This window comes from Gymnoscopelus microlampas (genome assembly GCF_963454915.1).
Source record: "Gymnoscopelus microlampas genome assembly, chromosome: 13".
In the NCBI taxonomy this organism is placed as follows: Eukaryota; Metazoa; Chordata; class Actinopteri; order Myctophiformes; family Myctophidae; genus Gymnoscopelus; species Gymnoscopelus microlampas.
In genome coordinates, this window is record NC_139950.1 from 5,470,878 (window position 1) to 5,497,612 (window position 26,735).

Consider the following 26,735-nt stretch of genomic DNA (forward strand, 5'->3'; position numbering starts at 1 on the left):
CTCATAGCGCGGCACCGAGTGCCGCGCTATGAGCTTGTAGATCTGCTATTTTTGAAAAATCGTGAAAATCTGTGCACATCTTTTTTTTTTTTTTAAAGGTATACATTTTTAACTCAAATCTTTGCTTCTGGGGGTCCCTGGCACAACATATTTTCAGGTGGGGGTCCGCGGCCAAATACGTACCAACTTGGCACGGAAAAGCACCACTCGTGTACAAAAGGAAGTCCATCAATAATGTCCGTCACTCACACAGTACAGCGTGCGACCTGAAAGACCGGAGCGAGTCTCTGACGTTTGGCTATGATGAAAGACCAATTACTGTAGACTACTAATTGTCCTTGGGGGGGGGGGGGGGGGGGGGGTCCAGAAGTAAGTAGGTCAGAGTGGCTAATCGACGGTATCGGGCCGAGAACGAGGGTGTCTATCTCCTTTCCAATGTGCTGGACCCCTGGGAGACGGATTAATGAGGTGTAAGTCAGTGCAACACCTAACTATCAGCTCCCTGTCCCTCCCTGGACTTTAACTTGTAACAGAGTATTTCTACATAGCAGTATCGATATCATTGCGATAATCTAAATATGCTTAAAACTCTTAAAATACTACTTTTGTTTATCACTTGAACCCCGGCGGCATCCATAGTCTGGGGTGGAACATTTGGCAAGGAGATATAGAGAGTGAAAAAAAAGACTGTATCAAGTACGTTCTTTACAGGTGCATTTGACCAATTCTAGAGGGTTCGAGTGGCACCGGATAATATGCATCTCGGCAAAGGTGAATTGATCCCAGTGTATGATGACGGAGGGCAATTTCACGATAAATCTGAATCTCTGCGATACGATTATTGTGAGTTTTTTTTATCACGATAATAACGATTATCGTCCTCTGTGTCTTTCTTTCTCTCTCTCTCTCTCTCTCTCTCTCTCTCTCTTCATCCCTATGTCCGTCTCACTCTCATGTCATTTGCATGCCATTATGCAGCGCACAGCACCTGTCGGCCACACATGCACCTCAATCAGCGAGTGTGCGATTGTGCGTGCAGGTAGGCCAGGTTAATGTTGTGCTTGGGCCTGCTCAGCACCTGTAATGTCAATTCACTTTAGCTGGTCTTAGTCACAGAGATCGTGTGTGTGTGTGTGTGTGTGTGGAGATTGTGTGTGCGTGCGCGCGCATGCAGGTGTTTCTGTGGGTTTCAGCTTCACAAAGGGAGGCTGTCTAAGCCACATTTACCACAATCCGTCACTGATATGATTCTGGAGTTCTCTGTCTATTGTGGAAATATATACAGCACATAACATCAATATATTGTCAACATACGGGCCCATATATCTATGATGCTACAGTGAGATGTTAGTGTGGAGCTGTGTGTCTGTAACGCAGCATTGAATGGTCACGTCACATGTAGACTCATATTTGGACTTTTTGAACGACATCGGTGTCTGCGATTATGTACCCAAAATGTAACCACTCTCAACCTGGTGTCCTTGACTCATTAAGACCAGGAACGCATCTGTGTGTCATTTTTAGATTCCTTTGGCTATTCAAAAAATACACGTTCATAGCGCGGCACCGAGTGCCGCACTATGAACGTGTAGATCTGCTTTTATATGTTCTATTTCGGGAAAATAGAATATATATATTTTTTAAAGTAAACATTTTTAACTCTGCTTCTGGGGGGCCCTGGAACAAAACAATTTGAAATGGGGGTCCGCGGCCAAATACATATAATTTTGAGAACCACTGATATAGAAACATACATTTTTCAAAAGACTGTAGGATGTAGAAGACAATTTGTAGAATCCGCAGAAGCAATAAGATTTGAGTTACAAATGTGCGCTTTAAAAAAAATATATATATTTATTCAAAGATCTGCACACATTTTCAAGATTAAAAAAAAAAATAGCAGATCTACAAGTTCATAGCGCGGCACTCGGTGCCGCGCTATGAACTTGTAGATCTGCTATTTTTGAATAGCCAAAGACATCTAAAAATGACACACAGATGCGTTCCCGGTCTTAATGGGTTAATTTGGGTATGATGTTATCGTTTTTTGATAAAACAACTTAACTGAGGTACTTTACTTGAGTATGTACATGTTTCAATACTTTATACTTCTACACCACTACAGTACATCTCAGAGACAAATATTGTACTTTTGACTCCACAGTTATTTGACAGCTTTAGCTACCAGTAGACTTGACTACTGTACTAGTGTGTCTTTGCAAGTCTGCAAGAAAGTGGAGCGTATCACTCCCAGTTCTTAGATCCTAACACTGCCTCCCTGTATGTCGAATAATTGATTTCAAAACACTACTGTGGGTTTATAAAGCTTTGAATGGCTTAGGGGCAAAACACATTTATGATCTTGTGCGATATCATCAGGTCATCTGGGACCGGTCCGCATTCTGAACCTAAAATGAGAACTAAACATGGAGAGGCATCGTTACGTTTTTATTCTCCGCATATCTGAAACAAACTCCTAGAAGTTGTTTTTGCCGCTGCCTTCATTGAGTTTTATTTTTTAATTATTATTCTGCACTATACTTTTACTCTCTTGTTTTTCCCGTTATTTTTGTTTAGTTATTTTGTTTTTATTCTATTCTAATGTCTTGTTTTGTTTGATGTTTTATGTAAAAGCACATTGAATTGCTGTGCCTAGTTAGATTATTACAAAACATACATTAAAGGCATACTGTCTAACCCTCATGTTTATTTTTCTGTTGTCATTACAGCATCTGTGTCTATACGGAAGTACCACTCAAAGCGTAACGCTGCAAGGTCCTAGCGCCTGAGGATATTTTGGAACGCAAGCCATCAGAAAACGGTATTTATTCATTTCCGATATACGTTTCCGGTGTCATTTTGGCATGAGTTTAACCCATTGAGACCTGGAACTGTCTAATTTTTAGATTTGAGCTAAAAAGCATTATTTTACACTTTGGGCTATTCAAAAATAGCAGATCTAGATCTGCTATTTTTGAAAAATCATGAAAATGTGTGCAAATCTTTGAACATAATATATTTTTAAAGCAAACATTTTTAACTCAAATCTTTGCTTCTGGGGGTCCCTGGAACAAAATATTTTGATGGGGGTCCGCGGCCAGATACATATAATTTTGGGGGTCCTTAACATGAAAAAGATTGAGCACCACTGATATAGAAACATACGTTTTTCAGAAAACTGTTGAGATTTAGGAGACATGTAGAATTGGCTTCAGGTCTCAATGGGTTAATAATGTTTAGAAATGTTGTCAAAAAAACACGTTCATGTGGAATGGTCATTGTGAAAAATATACCAGTGAAAGATTATATAAAAAACAACTTTAAAAAAAATAACGCTCTACAAGCTCACAACGTGTGGCCATGTGTTGTTGTGTGGAGTCGGTGCAATATCTGAGCCACACTGCCAGAAAGAAGAGTGACAGGGTCCAATGTAAAGGGAGGGACGGAACATTGGATTGAGAGATGACTTAACCCATTGAGACCTGAAGCCGATTCTACATGTCTCCTAAATCCCAACAGTTTTCTGAAAAACATATGTTTCTATGTCAGTGGTGCTCAATCTTTTTCATGTCAAGGACCCCCAAAATTATATGTAATTGGCCGCGGACCCCCATCAAAATATGTTGTTCCAGGGACCCCCAGAAGCAAAGATTTGAGTTAAAAATGTTTGCTTTAGAAATATATATATATTCAAAGATTTGCATATATTTTCACGAATTTTCAAAAATAGCAGATATACAAGCTCATAGCGCGGCACTCGGTGCCGCGCTACGAGCTTGTAGATCTGTTATTTTTGAATAGCCCAAAGTGTAAAATAATGCTTTTTATCTCAAATCTAAAAATGACACAGTTCCAGGTCTTAATGGGTTAAGAAGCACTGAAGGAATGCGTGTGTGCGCGTGCGTGCGTGCGTGTGTGTGTGTGTGTGTTTAGTCCTTGGAGCAGCAGATTGACTCGTCGCTGTGTGAGAGACATTATCATAGAAATGACTTTGATGCAGCACTGACGTCTGCCACAGAGGCGTGATTGAAACCACCGACCTGACAGGAGAGTTAGTTAGCCTGCCCTTTGGTACAGAGACACACACGCACACACGCACGCACACACACACCACACACACACGCACACACACACACACACACACACACACACACACACACACACACACACGCGCACGCACACACACACACACACACACACGCGCGCACAGATAATGCTAGTGGACAAAAAAAAAGGAATTTGTCTTGTATTCTAGCAACTGTACTTGAGAGAGAGACAAACAGCCAGACTAGACGGACAGACAGCTGTCTGTCTGGTGTGTTCTCTGTCAAGACAAAAAGAGAGAGAGAGAGAGACAGAGACAGACAGACAGCTCAGCACAGATCCCGGTACATTATGCGTGATCATGAATGCGTTGTGCATCATTCTCCATTGTGAATGCAGACATCCTCCTGGCATTGAGAAGCCGGACGGAATGGAGTCAGGATTATTCCAGCGGCATTGGGATGCTGTTCTGCTTTGATGTGCACTGGCACATACACACACACACACACACACACACACACACACACACGCAGAGAGAGACACGTGTCTCACAGCCTTGAGGGCGGCTTAGAAAGACGGGCCACAATACACAAGCTTCAGGCTACTGTAGCCTAGCTGACGGGTAATAAATAACCATGTCTGTCCAAAAACCAAAACTGTTACTTTTCAGTAAATGTGTTCCAATGGATCCAATGTAGTTATTATTTAAGTTCTTATAAATACTTTTCATCGGTTCAATATTTATAAAACCCACACACACACTTCACCACTTAAGTCTGTATAAAAGAAAATGCAGATCTACAAGCTCACAACACGTCGCGATGTGCCGCTTTGTGTGCTTGTCGAGCGGCTATTTTTTTTGCTACTTTTGTGCGAGACACTGTCATACGACGACGTGGTTGAATAAATGACGGAGAAATAAATAGATAAACATAAAACGATGAATTACGGAGATACAAGGTTTCTGCCAGACAAGGAAACGATAGGCAGAGCTCAAGAGAGATGGAGTGAATAAGAAATAGACAGAAAGAGAGAAGATGGATGGATTTTAAGACGGGTTTTTAAGATGGATTTTCTTCCAATACTTCTAGATATGGCTGCAGTGGATATGAGAGGCTATAGGGGTTCTGCAGCCGGGGAGAACGTATTGATTCCTGTGTGCCTCTCTCCCACAGACACCAGGGCTGTCAGATCTCCGTAATGGAGGAAAACGAGAACGTCTCAATGCATCTCACCCACTGCCTTAACCCATTGAGACCTGAAGCCGATTCTACATGTCTCCTAAATCCCAACAGTTTTCTGAAAAACGTATGTTTCTATATCAGTGGTGCTCAATCTTGTTCATGTCAAGGACCCCCGAAATTACATGTATTTGGGCGCGGACCCCCATCAAAATATTTTGTTCCAGGGACCCCCAGAAGCAAAGATTTGAGTTAAAAATGTTCGCTTTAAAAATATATATATTCAAAGATTTGCACACATTTTCACGAATTTTCAAAAATAGCAGATCTACAAGCTCGTAGCGCGGCACTCGGTGCCGCGCTACGAGCTTGTATATCTGCTATTTTTGAATAGCCCAAAGTGTAAAATAATGCTTTTTAGCTCAAATCTAAAAATGACACAGTTCCACAGGTCTTAATGGGTTAACCTGAGGCTACACGTACCCATACCGTATCCAATATACCACATTCACTGCTGCATCGATTCAGTTGCTATGTATCGCTCAGCAGCACGGACGCAACCTAGCCATTGTTTTCTTCCTGATTGTGCTGTCGAGTCTGTTTTCAATTAACACTCGTTGAGACCTGAGGCCGATTCTACAAATGTCTTCTAAATCCCAACATTATTCTGAAAAACGTATTACATTACATTACAGTCATTTAGCAGACGCTTTTATCCAAAGCGACTTACAACAATAAGTGCATTCAACATAGGTAGGGAACGAAACTACTAATCACTGGAAGCATTAAGTGCATTCTCTTCTAAAACAAACAACTAAGAGTATACCTAGAGCTAAAGTAAAAGTGCAATATATCACCTACCTACTGTACTTTCCTAAAAAGATGAGACAAAGTAGGAAAATCAAATGAGCAAGAGCTAAAACAAATAAGTGTAACAAATAAACAAGATCCAAAAAACGATAAAACAAGAGTTCGTACGACTACTATGTTCGTACAACTAGTACGTATGTTTCTATATCAGTGGTTCTCACACTTTTTCATGTCAAGGACCCCCGAAATGATTATGTATTTGGCCGCCAACCCCCATCCAAAATATTTTGGTCCAGGGGAATATATATTCAGAAGATTTGCACACATTTTCACAATTTTTCAAAAATAGCAGATCTACAAGCTTGTGGCGCGGCACTCGGTGCCGCGCTAACGAGCTTGTATGTCTGCTATTTTTGAATAGCCAAAGCTCAAATAAAAAAAATGACACAGATGCGTTCGAGGTCTCAATGGCTTAATGGAATAATAAAGGAGCACAAAGCCTCTTTCAGTCAGAATCCGTTTTATTTGTCACATCACAGTTTACAGGTGTAAAGCAGTGGGCGATTATAGATAATGTTTTCATTATCCCATCATTTTTGTAGTATTCCGTGAGAAGAGAGAGGGCAGAGTGAGAGCGAAGGGAAAGAAATAGAATAAAAACAGGTTAAATAAAACAAGTAAAGATAACGTATAGGGAAACTAGAGCAACATGAGGGAAAGTAATCCAGCCCAGTCAGCAGGCGGTGTTCATGCCTTGCTGTTCGACAGTCTGATGCCTCGGAAACTCTGTGCCAGGAATTAACAATAAATAAGGAGCAATGCTGACGAACAGATGGCGGACGTCTAGCGCCACATATTTCACAACGCTTTCAATCGTCAAAGTAGTTCACCGTGACTTTTCTTCAACGGCGACAGATGACTTACTTTTCCGGCTTAATGACAAAGCATTTGTTTTTAGTACAATTTGTTTTTAGTGCAAATAGTACATGAAGTGCTAATGAACTCTCATAGGTGTCAATGCCGTGTGAGACACTTGAACCCTAGCGGTCCCTGTTCTGGGGGGTCAACATTCAGAAGCTTCCTCTGTGGATAGCCTTGTCTCTGCTTGACTCTGCAAGCATAATAACACATGCTTCAAGATGCATAACCGCCAGGACCACCACATATTTTATATATATTTTACTCCACTACAATTATTTGAAAACTTGAGTTACTAGTTACTTTGCTGATACAAAACATGCATTAACCACTTAAGCCCTATTTCATACATACAGTAGGCTATTTGAAAATAGCGGACCATACAAGCTAACAACGCGTCGCGATGCGTTGTGAGCTTGTAGATCCGCTATTTTCAAACATTTTAGTACTTTTACTTTTGGTACTTTAAGTACATTTTGATACCATTACTATTGTACTTTTTACTCAAGTACAATTTTAATTCCGGACTTTTACTTACAGAGTAACAGAGTACTTCTACATTGCAGCATTGACGCACATCAATGCTGCAATGAAAAAAACATTTGAGTACTTTTTTCCACCACTGGGGTCAAGCAATGCTATGCTTGCAACACAGTCTTATCTCTGTCCACTGTTTCCCCTCCCTCGTCGTCGTATCCAACAAGCAAAACCGAAATGTCCCCACGCCTGCAAATGTGCATGAAGACGGTGCTTCTTCAAGCTTTTCTCTCTCTCCGCTCCTCCGCGGCTTTGTGTTTACTTTCTCCCGCTTCTGTGAGCTGCCCTTTCCACTCGGCTACATCAGTCTGTCGGTGTGTATGTGCGTGTCACATTAGTTTGTATGTGAATACCGCATTTTGTAGTTCATTTCGGAGGCTTGGAGAGAACCGGTGCAGTGTTAAAATGAGAAAATGGAAAAAAAAGTCGTTTTTCTGTTTCCTGCGGCCGACATGGCATTGTGACAGGTGACTGACAGCTGTCATGTTTTCAAGGTAGTGAGTTCCTGGGGAACCACAGGCAATCATTGTAGTGGGTCCCGGGGAAATTGAGTGAGTCCCCCAATAACGACGTGTAAAAAAGTTTACCTGTGAAACGGACGAATCAGATTTACCCATTTGCTCCGTTTCTTTCCCATTTGTTCAGTGTCTTGCTCAAGGACACTTTGATACTAACCCGGGGATCGAACCCAGAACCTTGATTTCCAAAACGTCCGCTCTTACTCCTGACACTGTCGAGCCAACAGTTACGAGCGTGTAGATCTGCTGTTTTTGTATACATCTTTGTCTTTGAAAATCTTTGTATATATCTTTATCTTTGCAAATCTTTGTATATATCCTCATCTTTGCAAATCTTTGTATTCATCTATTTTTAAAGCGAACATTTGTAACTCAAATCTTTGCTTCTGGGGGTCCCTGGAACAAACTATTTTACAAATGTTCGCTTTAAAAGATATGCATTCAAAGATTTGCACAACATTTCACAATAAAAAAAAAAAAAGGCAGATCTGCAAGCTCTTACGGTGGCACTTGGTGCCGCGCTAAGAGTTTGTATATACCTGTATGTATCTGCTATTTTTGAATAGCCCAATAAATCTAAAACGACAGAGATTTATTCCCGGATTGAACAGGTTAAACGAGTATAATATGTATCTAATGTATGTGTCACATTTACAGTAGCTTATTTCCGCTGCTTGGAACACTGGCTACAGTATTAAAATGAGAACAAAAACAAAAGTTCTTGTCTTTTTTTTCCTCCCTCCAGGGATGTGGCATCGTGACAGATGACTGATATGAGACAGCTGTTTGAGCGCACACACACACACACACACAAATTGAGACATCCATCCACGTGTCTGTCTCTCTCGCTCTCGCAGTCTCGGTAACGCGTTAAGTTTCACAGAGTTCTAGCCCGTGCTGTGTGATCCGTGCCGTAACTGCGGAAGTAGAAATGTTCAAACTTCTTAGCACAGATGTTTGCCTCGTCAGTCAATGTGGTAGCTGTGTGGAGTTCAACATGAATATTCCTTTTTTACTCTGTGCAGCAGAACACCTACAGTACCGCCTCAGTGTCAGTAGGTTACAGATGTGACAAGAGGTTGTGCCAGTAGGTGACAAGTGGTTATTGTGTGTGTGGAGATGAATTTTGGAAGGTGTCCCTTGTCTGAGTGAAGAGGCGCTGCTACACAGGATAGGAAAGATATCCGTCTGTGTAACTGTCCCTCACGTCTCTCGAGAACCGTCCGGCTGATAGGCTCTATTCACAGCAGCCATATTATGAAGACATTCACTGGTGTTACCAATGATACTAATGAAGGCTCTGTTCCATTCTGGTCAAACAGAGTCAGGGTGCTGATATTGTGCATGTTGGCCCACTGGAAACACTCTGCTACACCAGTGGGTCTACATTTGGGGTCCAGGGACCCTCATGGGCTTCCAAATGGCCCCTTACATGTGTGTAACTCTGAGAGTGTACAAATGGAACCAAATGGACCCGTAAGGGTCCATTTGGTTCCATTTGTACACTCTCAGAGTTATAGGTGTCGTGGAAACCACTGTGCTACACTAAATGGAACAGAGCCTTCATTAGTATCATTGGTAACACCTGTGAAGGAAGTGATAATATGGCTGCTGTGAATAGAGCTTATTGACTCAGCATACTCAGCATGTATGTCACCCAGGACCTGAGGGAGCGCGGTGCCTGGTTTGAAGTCGGTCGGATCAGTGGTTCGGAAATGTAAGTAGTTTTATTGTGACAACAATTATTCTCTAATCATAAGCTTTGCCTGCAAATATACTTTTCTACGTGGTGGCATGTTTTGCTTGATTGCCTCGGTGCAACTGGTCGTTCCAAGATGGCTGCCGGAACGGTGACGACGTCACGCCACAGATGACAACGAAAGCAGTTATAAACGTCTGCGAGGCTGAGAAAGGAAGTGCTTAATTTAGCAGGGGTGAGAGGTCACTGGCGCTTGTTTGTTTTGCGCGAGTGTTTATGGTTAGTGTAGCGGGCTGTTTCAGAGGGGCCTGGCTGTTCTCTTTTACTGCCCTGTGTTTGACTGGTACGTGACCCCCCTTTATCAACACATCACCCCCTGTGAGAGAGAGAGCGGGAGTTGTGGAAGAAGTACTTCCAATGTTTTACTTCAGTAAAAGTAGCGATAGCCCAACAACGCATCACATTTTGCTAGTTTCAAATAGACTTAAAGGACAACTTTGTTTTTTTACAACCAAGGTTTATGTTTTAGATTGTAATTAAAGTAAATAAAAGATGAGTGTTCAAATATTTTTTTTTTACTGCTTTCTATAGTTTTTGCAATTTTCGCGATCTTTTTTACAGTGGGCGGGGGCATTCTGTCCTCTGGCTAAATATGTCTTTTTTTTACACTATAACCCGGTGTTTTCTTTATTATTTACAGTAGCTCTTCTAGCCCCCAATAACTCACATCTGGCCATCAAAGACCACAGGACCTTTTTTATTGTGTAAAAAAGGCATTTTTAGCCACCGGACAGAATGCCCCCGCCCACTGAAAAAAAGGTCGCGAAAATTGCTACAACTATAGAAAGCAGTAAATGAAAAAAAAAATAACACTCATCTTTTATTTACTTTAATTACAAGCTAAAATATAAACCTTGGTTGTAAAAAAACAAAGTTGTCCTTTAAGTATGAAGAAGGTCATCATTGACCGAAACGTTGCTTCTTCTTAAATAAATCTACTCCTGCACTGTGCAGTTCGGCAGTGTGCGGGCGTATTCTTTTATTATTAAATAGACAAAGTATAAATTAAGACTTAATCGGTTGCGTTTTGTAAGCTCACAGCGCTTCGCGAGGCGATGTGAGCTATTTTCACACGATTTGCCTCTTTCTTATAATATTTGACAATTTGGCCAATGTTTAGCCAGGTTTATAGTATAGCTTGTTGGTGACGTTTGATTCAGTATTGGTCTGCTATTCAAAAATAGCAGATATACAAGCTCGTAGCGCGGTAGATCTGCTATTTTTGAAAAATGTTTTTTTTTTTTTTTTTTTAGATTTTTTTCAAAAAACTGTCAGGATTTAGAAAAAAAAAAAAGAATCGCCTCATGTCTTAAATTAAAAGTCCTTAAATTGTCACTTGACCCCCCAAAAACAAATTATGTGGGGACTCCCCTGAGGGCCCTGACCCGCAGGTTGAGAACCACTGCATTTTAGTGCAGTGTTTTTGGGCGGCAGAGCAGAATGTGAACAGAGGTGCATTCCAGAGGCAGAGTCTGAACATGCTGTCAGTTTCATAACTGTGTGTGTGTGTACTGTATGTGAGCAGACAGTCAGTAAGGTTGTGTGTTTGTATTACTATACTTGCGAGGACCACGTATAGTAGAATTTGAAGAAATATACATCGTGAGGACCGTTCTCCTGGTCCTCACAAGACAAATGGTTGTTTTATAGTTAAAAAAAAACATTATTAGAGATACGTTTACAATTAGAAAAACATTCAGGTTAGGATTAGACATTTAGAGGTTAGGTTTAGGGATCGGAATTAAGATCGGAGTTAAACGTGATTTATACTTAGTTGCGCGCCACAGTCCACACCGAAAAATAGCCGATCTATAAGCTCACAACACGCGTTGTGAGCTTGTAGATCTGCTGTTTTTCGGCTTTAGGCTTACGGTTAAAAATGGCAATAAATGTTTTTAAATGGCATTCATAACATGGCTGTCCTAAAGTGTTCTGTCCTCACAAGTATAGTAATACAAATGTGTGTGTGTGTGTGTGTGTGTAAGCAGAAAGTCAGTAAGGTAGGTGGCTGGCTGGCTGTTTTTCTTATCTAATCTCATCTCATTTTAGCTGTTCAGCAAGCCTAGACACTTGTTTTCAGACCTTAAATAAGCCTCATACCCAATTTACGCTCTGCCAAAAATAGCAGAACCACAAGCTCAACGATATGTCGCGGTTGGGCTTGTAGATCTGCCGTTGGCTTCACACCGGGGACACAGTCGGATAGTTTTCTCCATGTCGTTGGTGCGTTCGTTTCTTTGACTCCGTAACAAGCTGGTCGACCACAAACTTACAGGATGTTTTTTCGGAGAGCAGGTTGTTTACATAGATGGTTACTTTGAGGTCTAAAGGTCCTTACACACCGGGGCGATTTTTTTCATGCGAATAATACGTTTTTTTTTAAAACCTTATAAAGTCAATGCAAGCTTCCACATCAGTTTCGCGGAGCGAAAAAAAGCGTTTTTTAATTATTCGGAACGAGTCCGAATTTTGCGTATATTCGCATATTCGCCGGTGTGTAACCACCTTTAGACCCAGGATCCGAAGCCGGCTCTGCCGCACGGGAAAGGGACACTAAAGCCACGGATCTTATCCACTAGCCTAAAGGGGATGCGCTCTGCGCTCTACTTATGTGACTATTTACTTTGACGTTTTTATGCCGCGATTTTTGTAACCCATTTTTTTTTCACCCAGTGCCCAATGCCTTAAGCTTTTAATCCTGGGCGCTACTCTCCCTCTGCCACCCTGGTGAGAGCCCCGGACTGAGCTCACGCTTCCTTCAACGCGTGGAGGAGCGAGCAGGGCCGCTTCTTCTCACCCGACAAGGGGGGGGTTTCGTTTGAAAATAGCCGATCTACAAGCTCACAATGCATTGCTTGCTTGTAGATCGGCTGTTTTCAAGAGATTTTCGTATACATTTTCAACTTGTGAAATGGGACATTCTGCATAAGGAGTGCTTTTTCTTTTGGTACTTTAAGTACAGTTTGATGCCAATACTTTTTGAACTTTTATTCAAGTACATTTTGAATACAGGACTACGTGTAACAGAGTATATCTACATTCCAGTATTGACACTTTTACTTAACCCATTAAGACCTGGAACTGTGTCATTTTTAGATTTGAGCTAAAAAGCATCATTTTACACTTTGGGCTATTCAAAAATATTCAAAAATAGCAGATATACAAGCTCGTAGCGCGGCACCGAGTGCCGCGCTACGAGCTTGTAGATCTGCTATTTTTGAAAAATCGTGAAAATGTGTGCAAATCGTTGAAAATATATATTTTTTAAGCGAACATTTTTAACTCAAATCGTTGCTTCTGGGGGTTCCTGGAACAACATATTTTGATGGGGGTCCGCGGCCAAATACATATAATTTTGGGGTCCTTGACATGAAAAAAGCAGGACTGTAAGCAGGATGCTCCGTGCTCCTCATTTGCACCTCCACGTTGACACCATAGCTATAATATATCTAGAGAACGGACAGCCCCGCCCCCACCTATTCATTTCAATGAAAGTTGCTCACAAGCGTAAGAAGCACCTGGTGGAAGTACTAACTCTTCATCCGGGGGGGTTGGCTCCGACGTTGGAGCCGATAGAGCGGGAACACTAGCGTTTCAGACCATGGAAGCATGTCGCGTCCTAATAATAATAATAATAATAATAAATTTTATTTGTATTGCACTTTACATTTGAAACAAACCTCAAAGTTCTACAGTACATAATAAAAACAAGATAGAAAGCCATTTGCAGAAATCAAAAAAGTAAAACAGGTTAAAAACAAGTTTAAAAACACATTTAAGAAGGAGAGGCAGGGTTATTAAAACCGGCTTAAAAAGCTAACTAAATGCTTTGTTAAAATGGTAAGTTTTTAGTGCTCTCTTAAAAGTGTTCACAGATTGAGGAGCTCTGAGGTGGTCTGGGAGAGAGTTCCACAGCCGGGGGGCAGCTGCACAAAAAGCTCGATCTCCCATAGTGCGGAGGTTGGTGTTCGGTTCCTTGAGTTTGTTAGTATTTCCGGATCGGAGGCTGCGGGTGGCGGTCTGTGGTTCGATCAATTCCTTGAGGTATGGGGGGGCATTTCCGTAGATGCACTGGTGGGTTAACAGGGTGATTTTGAATTCTGTCCGGGAGGAGATGGGAAGCCAGTGCAGTGATTTGAGAATGGGGGTGATGTGATCGTATTTGCGCACTCTCGTCAGGATCCTAGCAGCGCTGTTCTGAACGTATTGGAGCTTTTGAAGGCTCTTGCTGGGGATCCCGACGAGAAGTGCATTACAGTAGTCCAACCTGGAGGAGACAAAGGCGTGGACCAACTTTTCGGCGTCAGGAAGAGTGAGGGTGGGACGGAGTTTAGCTATATTTCTAAGGTGGAAGAAGGATGTTTTGCAGAGGTGTTTGATGTGGGTCTCATAGTTGAGGCGGGGGTCCATTTTTACGCCCAGGTTGGTAACAACTGATGAGAGGGGAAGGTCCTGGCCAGAGAAGGTGATGCTTGTTATGGGGGATGATTTAACTTGGTGTGGGGTGCCGATGAGAATGGCCTCGGTTTTGGAGCTGTTGAGTTGAAGAAAGTTGTGTTTCATCCACGCCTTTATCTCCTCCAGGCAGATGGTGATTGTGGATGAAGGTGATGGTGACGTGGATGGCAGTGGGACTGCAGAGCGGGGGGGACAGGGGGGGTCCATTGTTATGTAGAGCTGTGTGTCATCAGCATAGCAATGGAATGATAGTCCATGCCTGCTGATGACACGGCCGAGGGGGAGCATATACAGGGTGAATAGGGTGGGGCCAAGCACGGATCCTTGGGGGACACCACAAGTGACGGGTTGGGTGGGGGAATGAGCACCTCCCATGGAGACGCACTCGGTCCTTCCGGTCAGGTAGGACCGGAACCAGTCCAGGGAGGTATCACAGAGTCCGATGGTGGAGTGGAGGCGATTGAGGAGGATGGTGTGATCTACAGTGTCAAAAGCTGCAGTGAGGTCCAGGAGGATGAGGAGGGAGGGGGAGCCATTGTCAGAAGCAGTGAGGATGTCGTTGGTGACCCTGACCAGAGCTGTTTCGGTACTGTGAGCGGAGCGGAAACCAGACTGGAATTTTTCGGAGATGTGGTTATTGTTGAGGTGGTGTTGCAGTTGGGTGGCGACTATTTTTTCCAGCACCTTGGAGAGGAATGGTAGGTTTGAGATGGGCCTGTAATTTGCGAGAACGTCCGGGTCTAAGGTGGGTTTTTTGAGGAGGGGAGTGATAATGGCCGTTTTTAGAGCTGATGGAACGTGACTGGATTGTAGGGAATGGTTTATTGCTTTGGTGATCAGGGGGCTTATGGCTTGGATGTGTGATTTGACCAGGGCTGTGGGAAAGGGGTCCAGAGTGCATGTGGAAGGCTTCATCCGGCTGATGGTGTCCTCAACCTCTTGCTGCGTGGTGGGAGAAAAACAGCAGAGAGGCTGGGAGGCCCCAGACTGTGGGATGGCAGTTGGAGCAGATGGAGTGGGGGGGCCGGAGAGGGAGGAACGTATAGTGTCAACTTTGGTTCTGAAGAAGACCATGAAGTTGTTGCACTGTTCTGCAGTGATGGCTCTGTTTGAAGGGGGTTGAGGTTAAAATGCAGCGTCCTAAATGCAGAAGTCTTTGCAATACCAGATTTGGCCACCAGGCTGTGGCCAATAATCATCCTGTGGTCATCATGTGACACCTGTGCTGTTTTGCACCACTGCTGTTTGATGTCCACACTGCTGCTGTGTGTGTGTGTGTGTGTGTGTGTGTGTGTGTGTGTGTGTGTGTGTGTGTGTGTGTGTGTGTGTGTGTGTGTGTGTGTGTGTGTGTGTGTGTGTGTGTGTGTGTGTGTGTGTGTGTGTGTGTGTGTGTGTGTGTGTGTGTGTGTGTGTGTGTCAAAGTGCTTATGCATTACCCTGCCATGTGTGTGAGCAGAGAGGACCAGACGGTGCGTGACAGTGTCCATAGAGACCTCGCTCGCATCCTCTGCTGCTCCAGGCTACCTGTCACTACACACACACAGGCACACAGGCACACACACACCTGCCTGCACAGCTGTGTTTACGTACAGAGCACACTGATAATAGGACTCGTTTAGTCTGGTTCGGAGCCAAACCTGTGGCCTCATTATTAGCACCTCCACAGGACCCCCCCTCCCAGCGACCCTACCTATAGCTGCCCCCCCGGCCCACCCAGCCAGCTGTCCGTCGGTCAGCCTGCCCGCCTGCCTGCCTGGCCACCCACCTAGCGGCCACATATCCATTTAAAAAGTCCAAATTGGAAACTGGTCCCATTTCCTTTTTAACCCATTAAGACCGGGAACACATCTCCGTGTCGTTTTGAGATTTCTTTGGGCTATTCAAAAAATAGCAGATCTACAAGCTCGTAGCGCGGCACCGAGTGCCGCGCTACGAGCTTGTAGATCTGCTATTTTTGGGGAAAATCGTGAACATTCGTGTAAATCTTTAAATACGTATTTTTTTAAAGCGAACATTTGTGACTCAAGTCTTTGCTTCGGCAAACGTCTTCTGAATCCTAACAGTTTTTTTTTTCTCAAAACAATTATGTTCCTATAATATCAGTGGTCCTCAAACTCTTCTTTTCATGTCAAGGACCAGCCAAAATGATATGCGTTTGGCCGTGGACCCCCCCATCTCAAAATATGTCCTTCCAGGGACCCCCCCAGAAGCAAATATTTGAGTTACAAATTTAAAAAATACATATATCAAAGATTTGAACACATTTCCATTTTTTTCCCCAAAAAATTGCAGATCTACAAGCTCATAGCGCGGCACTCGGTGCCGCGCTACGAGCTTGTAGATCTGCAATTTTTGAATAGCCAAAGACATCTTAAGCGACACAGATGCGTTGCAGGTCTTAATGGGTTAATCCACAATACCTTCCAGGCAGCTTCCACTGTGACACCTGGGAGTTGATAGATCTGCGGTCAGAAACCCACCGCTGTGCCGACTTTCTCTGAACTACAGACAGACTTGATACAACTGTCTGGTCCATATATATTGCTCATTATTTGACTTTCTTTTTTTTTTTGATGGCAACGGTGTCATTTCAACCTGGTGTCCCTGTTTTCGGCATGACATCATGATAAGTGTACTGTAGTATGATGATGAAGGAGCAAAAATAGTGCTGTTCTTAGGAGTAGTTCACCCCAAAAAAATTGACTTATTTAGTTTTTGTCGCATTCCCTAAGCCAATAATTTGATGGGTCCGCCGGTCATCAAATTATTGGCTTAAAAACGACAAAAACAAAACAACTCCATGAATTCAAGACTTCATGAGGGGTGTAATTGATAGAAAATAAGTCATTTTGGGGGTGAACTACTCCTTTTAATCTCTCATTGAGTGCCAATCACGTGTTTCACGTGTTTTTGAAAACAATTGTAAAAACAAAACAAAAATATAGCTGCAAGCAGCAATAATACGGGGCCAGGAGAGAGAAAGAGAAATGATAATTCCTTTAACAGGTCAGTTCATGAAAGTCCTTGCGGTCTTGTTTCCAATGAGGGCCTGTGAGCAATTAGGGGTTAAGAGTCTTGCTCAGGGGGAGAGAGAGAGAGAGAGAGAGAGAGAGAGAGAGAGAGAGAGAGAGAGAGAGAGAGAGAGAGAGAGAGAGAGAGAGAGAGAGAGAGAGAGAGAGAGAGAGAGAGAGAGAGAGAGAGAGAGAGAGAGAGAGAGAGAGAGAGAGAGAGAGAGAGAGAGAGAGAGAGAGAGAGAGAGAGAGAGAGAGAGAGAGAGAGAGAGAGAGAGAGAGAGAGAACGGAATAGATAGAAACGGAATAGATAGAAACGGAATAGATAGAAACGGAATAGATTGAAGATAGAAACGGAATAGATTGAAGATAGAAACGGAATAGATCGAAGAGACAGAGAGAGAGACATGGAAACGGAATAGATTGAGTATGTTTTTTGCAATTCAACTTAAATGAGTGTGCATCAAGTGAGGCTTGAACCAGCAACCTTGCGGTCGTGAGGCACTCTTAGGTAGCTGCAACACTACCTATAGTGCTATAGCTTTGTCCAGGCTGATGTTGTCTGTTGAGGATCACAAACTCTTGCCTTCTGTCATGACCCAAGCCCCTGTTTCACTAACACTAAGATCACTCGTTCACAAACCATTTACCAATTAAGAAATTGTACATCTCCTCAGAAGCAAAACTAGTGAAAGTAGCCGATCTACAAGCTCACAAACCATTAAAAGTTGTCAGATTGTACATCGGCTATTTTCACAATGAAGTATGTTATACATTGAAAAAACATACTCTCATTGCTATCTGAAAAGTTGTGAGATTGTAGATCAGCTGTATGTAAAAAAACACTCAATTAAGTATTTCATGTTATCTTTAACAATTGCAGATGTATTCATTGATAGTCATGTTGTGTGAAATGCAACTTAGATGAAGTCTGCACCAAGTGAGGGTTGAACTGGTGACCTTCAGGTTGTGGGGCACACATTTAAGCGAGAAGCCACCAACAGACAAGAACCTCTGAAAAAAGAGATCACACTGATCATACAGTTTCACGCAAATAGCTGAAAAATCCTGGGTTTAAGTGTTTTTCAAACTGCTCAAGATTGCGGACAATCTAAGGGCGGTGCTTACTGGTCAACGTGATAGATGTGTTCCTCATTAGTCAAGGCACATGTGTAAGCAGGTCTAATGGCTGTCGGCCAAACGAGGCATGACTTTTGCCTGTTTAAAGTTTCAATTTTCAAAAAATTGCTATAGCGCCCCCGTTTGACCAATTGGAGTAAGATTGGTTTCAGTGATATTTGGAATGGCCCTTTACATTTCTGCAAAGTTTCAAAGAATGGTAAGTCTGCATGTATGTGTTAGGGGCAGATGAATAATTGTCATAAAACTGCAATATTCATTGGCTCATTAAAGCTTCATTTTTTCACGTTTTTTGGCATAGGTCCAAAGTTCATGTGTAAAAAGTTTCGTGCAGATTACTCAAAAATCCCAGGAGGAGATAGGTTTTAACTGTTTTTCATATAATTCAAAATGGTGGGAGATATAAAGGTCAGAGGTCAAAAGTCAGAGTGTGAAAGTTGTTCAGCATGAGGAGACGCATGTGTGCATCGAAGTTTCATGGCTGTAGGTGAAACAGGGCATGAGTTGTACCTGTTCAAAGTTGGCATTTTTCAATTGAGTGCTATAGCGCCACCTTTTGACGAAAGATTGTGAGAATTATTTCTTGATCGTTTTTCATGACCATCTATCATATGGCCGAGTTTCATAAAAAGCGACTGCACGGTTCAGCCAGAACTGCCAAAAGTGGCAGAAGAAACGGAATAATCTGAATAACAAAACGGGTCCATGCTGGAAGCCTGGCCCCGTAAAAAAGATATCATTATCTGAAGATTTGCAACTCCATCCACTCCTTGTTTAACTTATAACTGAAAAGGGCTGTATCTCCCTTCCTAAGCACTTATTTTTTACTTTGGAAAAAAAATAAAAAAAATCGCACTGGCCAGAAATAGCCAGAAATAACTCGGGCACTCAATGAGTTAAATGTTCTCAAATTGTAAAGTTAAAAAAAAAAAGATTCAATGTTTTTGCTGTTCATTGTCAAATATCGGTCAAAGCATCTGTAATCGGTGGGCAAGGACACCCCCAAAAATCTGAACCAGTATCGTACCCAAATAGATCAGCCATGGGGACTCTACATGGATGGGATGATGTGAAAGGCAGGCAAGTGGGCTGTCCTCAAAACGAGGTGAAAGTTATTCTGACATTAGCATTTCTGTAGAAAAATCACTCTTTGAAGTTTCTATTGGGTCTGAGGCTGTGTTAGCGTTGCTTCAATAGCAACAGAGAATAAATGACTAGGAATCAATGTAAGGGAAGAGTAGTGAGAGATTTATGAGAGTCTCCACACACACGCGCACACACACACACACACACACACACACACACACACACACACACACACACACACACACACACACACACACACACACACACACACAGACACAGACACAGACATGCACGTTTGTATACTTGTGAGGACATATTTTATCTCAGTGGTTCTCAACCAGTGGTCCGGGGACCACCAGTGGTCCTTGGCGAGGGTACCAGGGGGTCCCCAGCAAAATTAGTTAACATAGCGTCGCGACCGTTTTAACCACTTAGCTTTGGCTATTCAAAAATAGCAGATCTACAAGCTCATAGCGCGGCACCGAGTGCCGCGCTATGAGCTTGTAGATCTGCTATTTTTGAAAAATCTTGGAAATACATATCTTTGAATATATATATATTTTTAATAACATATATAACATTTTTAATTCAAGTCTTTGCTTCTGGGAGTCCCTGGCACAAAACATTTTCAGATGGGGGTCCGCAGCCAAAAATGTATCAATTTAGGGGCCCTTGGCATGAAAAAGGTTGAAACCCACTGTTATAGCTGATTACGAATGCCTTTTTTTCCCATTTATTTGCAATTTATAACACCCTAAACCTGAAAATAGTCGCAACTCACAACGCGCTGCGACGTGTTTTTTGGTGAACCACACCGGAACACAACATAAGTGTATATCAGGCAAAACTCTTGCCACAAACTCTAATCCTAATCTTTTCCTAATGTCATTTTATCTCATATAACATTGTTTAAACCATAGAACAATTTAGGACCAGGGAAATTGTTTTCAAATTATAACGTCTATTTCTCAAATTCTACTACACTTGCGGGAAAACTTGGCTCTCACAAGCATAGTAATACAAGCGCGCGCACACACACACACACACACACACACACACACACACACACACACACACACACACACACACACACACACACACACACACACACACACACACAGAGAGCGAGAGAGCAATGTCATCACCATAGCAACTACCAATTGCACTATTGTGTTCCAATGTTCTCAGTCTGTGCCCTCCACTCCAATCTAGCAGATCAAAGAGAGAGAGACACACACACACACACACACACACACACACACACACACACACACACGGTAATGTAGTGAGATCACGATATCTCTGCTTCTAACCCCATTTATCATCATCTACACACTGTCGGACGCGTGTGTGTGTGTGTGTCTGGGCATGCACTCGTGTGATCGCACGTGCGCACGTGTGTGTGTGTGAGAGAGTAGCTTAGCACAGGGTCTGTAACTCTGAGAGTATTCACGGGGTCCATTTGGTTCCATGTGTCATTGATTGATTGATTGTATTGCTGTATTGTTGTATTGTGCTTTTTGCTTTGGCAATGTAAACGTATGTTTTCTCATGCCAATAAAGCCCTTTGAATTGAATTGAATTGAATTGTGTCATACTCTCAGAGTTGCATCAACACTGATGATTTTACAGTGTAGATTGGGACGCCAGAGATGACAAATAAGGTATGAAATGGGGGTCCGTGGTCTAATGCGGTGGTTCTCAACCAGTGGCCCGGGGACCCCCAGTGGTCCTTGAGGGAGTTCCAGGTGGTCCCCAGACAAAGTAATAGTTGGCAACCAAATTGAACCTTGTGTGTGTCTGTGACTCTAAGAGTGTACAAATGGAACCAAATGGACCCTGACGGGTCCATTTGGTTCCATTTGTACACTCTCAGAGTTAACACTGACGATGTGTCAATTTGGGAGGGTCCTTGATGAAAAAAAAACGTTGAAAACCACTGGTCTAATGCATATGAAACTGGGGGTCCTTGAAATGAAAAACGTTGAAAACCCCCGTCTTGGTGTTCCCCAACACTGGCGTTGTGTCTCGATTTCCTTAGTCGACGCGCGTGTGTGTGTGTGTGTGTGTGTGTGTGTGTGTGTGTGTGTGTGTGTGTGTGTGTGTGTGTGTGTGTGTGTGTGTGTGTGTGTGTGTGTGTGTGTGTGTGTGTGTGTGTGTGTGTGTGTGTGTGTGTGTGTGTGCGTGCGAGTAGTAGAGTTCCCTATAACACTGGCATTGTGTCTTGATTTCCTGCATCTATTGTGGGCCCTTGGCCCCCGCGTTCCCCGGCTATCCGTCAACACATTGTTCACTGGTGTAGACCCCCTCCCACACACACACACACATGGCTTGTCTGTGGTGAGAGGGTGTGGGCGGTGTGAGCGTGGGTACGGCCAGTCAGTCAGTCAGTCAGTCTTTCTGTCTGTGTTGACGACTATACAAGACCCTTGTCCTCCGCTTCCCCTCGTTCCCCTCTGTCCACCTCTCCTCTCCACCTCCGTCTTTCGTCGTGTGACAAATAGGTATCCGAGCTACAAGCTCACAAAGTGTTGCGTGGTTGCATTGCATTTCAGGGTTGACAGCGCTAGAATAACCTTCCAGCGGAGTAGCCTGGGGACGGCTTAGACTTGTAGGACTTGTAGGCTGGACTTTTAGGCTTTTGTTGTTGTTGTTGTTTTCTTGACTGCTAACGGGTCCGTTTAGTTGCTAAGCAATAGCAGCCAGACCTCTCTGTCCACCACCCCCCCAGGGGATGGGACTGGTCTGTTGCCCGGGCAACGTTGGCCTCGTTGAACAACGTCCTATCAGGATCCGTTATGTGAATGTTTACTTCAACCTTGTAGAGAGACAGACACCTTGTAGAGAGAGACAGTACCGTCTGGAGAGACAGACACCTTGTAGAACGAGACAGTACTGTCTGGAGAGACAGACACCTTGTAGAGAGACAGTACCGTCTGGAGAGACAGACACCTTGTAGAGAGACAGTACTGTCTGGAGAGACAGACACCTTGTAGAGAGACAGTACCGTCTGGAGAGACAGACACCTTGTAGAGAGACAGTACCATCTGGAGAGACAGACACCTTGTAGAAAGACAGTGCTGTCTTTTCCTCTACAAGAACTAAGTGTGGTGCATTAAAACATATTTCACAGGTTGTGGGTTTGTTTCCGATACTCCACGGCTCTGTTTCACACAAGGATCTCAGAACCTGATTCGTGTTCTGGGAACCCCCCAGAACACGGAACTCAACACTATGCAAAAATGTTTTTAAAAAAACAGTGGAAATAGCAGATCTTCAAGCTCACGACGCGTGGAATCGCGGCAGCGGGAAAGTCTGCCGTAGTTTGCATGTTCAGCGCTTCGGTTGCACACACACACACACACACACACACACACACACACACACACCGCGTGACAGATGTCGTCCACATGTATGACGGAAGTTCATTGAGTGAGTCAACAGTCTGTCTGGGAGAGAAACGACCATGTTTAGAACGAGTGTGGAGGGGGGGGGGAGGAAGTGTGTGTGTGTGTGTGTGTGTGTGTGTGTGCAGTGGGGTAAAGTAACTAAGTACATCTACTCAAGTACTGTACACACATATGTCTGTGGTGACAGGGTGTCACTTGTAGATCGGCTATTTTCAAACACTTTAGTAGTTTTACTTTTGGTACTTTAAGTACATTTTGATACCAATACTTTTGTACTTTTACTCAAGTCAATTTTGAATTCCGGACTTTTACTTGTAACAGAGTACTTCTACATTGCAGTATTGATACTTTTACTTAAGTGCAACATTTGAGTACTTTTTCCACCACTGTGTGTGTGTGTGTGTGTGTGTGTGGTGATCGCTGCTGCTGAGCAAGGGAGAATTTTGAGGGATTGAAGGAACGTAGCAGGTGAAGGGGTAGAGGAGAGATGGAGGGATGAGGAGAACAGATGAGAGGGTGGAGGAGGGATATGAGAGGAGGAGAACAACAGATGGGCTTGATAAGCAGGAGGAAGGACGCCTCCATACTACCTGTACTGTGGAACTGTGGTAGAGTGTGATTTTACAGGAGTATATGTTAGATTTGTGATATTTTATTGAAGTGTTTTTTATGTAATTGATGTTGTTGTTGTCTTGTGACCAACAGAGACTGTGTGTGTGTGTGTGTGTGTGTGTGTGTGTGTGTGTGTGTGTGTGTGTGTGTGTGTGTGTGTGTGTGTTTGTGTGTGTGTGTGTGTGTGGTCCTATGATCAACACAACATAGTTAGAGATGTGTTCTCCTTTTGAGGAGAAACTCTGAGCCAATTCTATCCTCACAACACAAACATTCCCTGGCCTCTGTCAGGTCCTCATGCTTGATCAGGCAGAGCGAGCAGCGCACACTCTCTCTCCATCTCTCTCTCTCTCTCTCTCTCTCTCTCTCTCTCTCTCTCTCTCTCTCTCTCTCTCTGTCTGAGGTAGTGGATCATAATTTATGATCAGTTGAATTATTAACCTGTCCACCACAACTACACACACACACACACACACACACACACACACACACACACACACACACACACACACACACACACACACACACACACACACACACACACACACACACACACACACACACAGTACATTGCCTACACAACACACCAAAGCAACTTGCAAGCATTAGCATTAACTGTTGATGCTGTGTGTGTGTGTGTGTGTGTGTGTGTGTGTGAGTGAGAGATGGTCTATTCGAGACAAAACTTTAACCCATTAACTCATTGAGTGCCATTAACGTGTTTCACGTGTTTTTGAAAAAAACAGAAAAAAACCCCAAAAAAAACAAGATATCATCATCTGAAGATTTGCAGCTCCATCCACTCCTTGTTTAACTTATAACTTAAAAAGGCTGTATCTCGCTTCCTAAGCACTTTTTTTTTACTTTGAAAAAATAGAAAAATAAAAATTGTAATGGCCAGAAATAGATAATAATAATTTGGGCACTCAATGAGTTAAGCCTTGTGGCCGATTCTACAAATGCCTTCCAGTTTTTCCCCTAGCCAGAAGCTGAAGGTGTGGGGGACGTGCGAATCGCGCCAAGGGAAAAAGTTGAAATTTAATTTTTTGGGTTCTCAAAATGCATATTTATGTCACAGATGGCATCCTGCCTGACAGCATTTGAGCATTATATCAATGCATTTAAAAAAATAATGTTTACAGAAAAAATCATACTGTGGCGGTTGGATTTAAGGGGTGGCGGCCCGCCACTGCTTAAAGGGATATTTCACTTTCAAAAAAACTTTTGTTGATTTTATCATCTACTCAAGCCTTTGTGAGCCCCCCCAGACAGTTTTTAAGTTGCTCGATTCAGTATTTAGATATTTGATATTCATTTAATCAGACACGCCCCCTTCCTATACAAAGCCATTGTAACTTCAAACTCCATTTTAACCATGTTAGATTCATCAAAAACACCTGTCCTTGGTTCTGCTGACTCACCCTGCCCTCCTAATGCGTGAGGAGGCCGTGTTTTTCCGAGATTTTTTTTCATTTATTTTATTTCATTTTTTTATTGTATTTTTTTTTTTTTTTTTCATTTTCCAAAAAAAATATTAAAAATAAATGAAAAAAGTAATTGAAAAAACACGGCCCCCTCACGTATTAGGGGGGCGGTATGAGTCACCAGAACCAAGGACGGGTGTTTTTGATAAATCTAACATGTTAAAAATGGAGTTTGAAGTTACAATGGGTTTGTATAGGAAGGGGGCGTGTCTGATAAAATTAATATCTAATATCTAAATATTGAATCAAGCAACTTAAAAACTGTCTGCGGGGCTCACAAAAGCCTGAGTAGATGATAAAATCACCAAAAGTTTTTTTGAAAGTGAAATATCCCTTTGATGCATATAGGGGAAACACTGCCTTCTAAATCAGTAGTTCTCACACTTTCAACATTTTTCAAAAATAGTAAAAAAAATCTACTATTTTTGAATAGCCAAGGCAAACATCTAAAATGACACAGATGAGATGCTTTCCTGGTTTTAATCAAATCTGAACCATTTCAAATTGATTGCAATTGATTTAGCATTCGTTGACAAAGTGTCAGTCAAATGGGTGGGGCAGCTACTCTCCAACATCAAGATTTGATGTCGTAACGCAAAACTGTGTCATGGGTTGGCCTCTGCTGTGCGTTTGAAACAATGCTAGAAACACACTGCTGCTACACATAACCCATTAAGACCGGGAACGCATCTGTGTCATTTTAAGATTCCTACGGCTATTCAAAAATAGCAGATCTACAAGCTCATAGCGCGGCACCGAGTGCCGCGCTATGAGCTTGTAGATGTGCTATTTTTTGAAAAGCCCAAGGAGGTGTAAAAATGACACAGATGCGTTCCCGGATGGAATGGGTTAGCTGTAGTGCTGTTGACCGTTTGGCCTGCCTGGCTGGCGGGGATGAGAGTCACTCTGTGAGATTGGCTCAACGCTCCTCTCAGATCTACTGGCACAGAGGAACTGTAACACTATGAATATTAGATATCATCATCGCTGTCGTGCGGAAACCTCGTCTGTTACTTTTCAGGAAACGAGAAAAAGAGCCGGTGTTCCAAATGTGTCCCATGTAGTTATTATTTAGTCCACACGCCTCTCGTAAATGCTTTTGATTGGTTCAATATTTATTTAAAAACAAGATAGGACACAGTCATATTATACCAGGTTGCTCATTTCTCTCACTAAACATGGCAACGTTTTATTTAGATCCCATATTCTGAGAGGACATTGAGAAACGGCCCCACTTACCATAGAGTTACATGCAGTGGCCGAACCAGTATTGTGGGTCGTCTTTAGATCCCATATTCTGAGAGGACATTGAGCCCTCATTGGCTAAAAAAACATCTATAGACCAGGTCTGCAACCTGGAAAAACACACACACACACACACACACACACACACACACACACACACACACACACACACACACACACACACACACACACACACACACACACACACACACACACACACACACGTAACCACTTTCACTTTGAAAAGAACATTTCTAAAAATATGGCAAAAAAAAACGAGATCTACAAGCTCAGAAAGTGTCACGATGTGACGCGTTATGAGCTTGTAGATCGGCTATTTTCATCCATTTTACACGACACACACAAAAAAAACATGAAACGTGGAGATACAAGGTTTCAGTGTGTGTGTGTGTGTGTGTGTGTGTATGATGCACTCTGGATGACTCTATCTATCTCGGTATCATCACGTGTCTATTGTATTGGAAATGACAGCGAGCATCTCAACGTCACACTGTAAATAA

General features: G+C 42.8%; 1 protein-coding gene across 2 annotated transcripts in view; it reads left to right on the top strand.

Moving 5' to 3' along the window:
* LOC311058281 (uncharacterized protein) overlaps positions 1 to 26,735 on the top strand; it is a 253,276-nt gene that overhangs the window by 56,953 nt on the left and 169,588 nt on the right. Inside the window, exons 2-3 of one of the 2 annotated variants that reach the window (XM_084075681.1) lie at positions 2,730 to 2,821; positions 5,220 to 5,352. In XM_084075681.1, the coding sequence (XP_083931807.1) occupies positions 5,245 to 5,352 (108 nt within the window). In that variant the 5' untranslated portion in view covers positions 2,730 to 2,821; positions 5,220 to 5,244. The remainder of the gene's footprint in view (positions 1 to 2,729; positions 2,822 to 5,219; positions 5,353 to 26,735) is intronic. The other variant, XR_014602040.1, reaches the window with a different exon arrangement.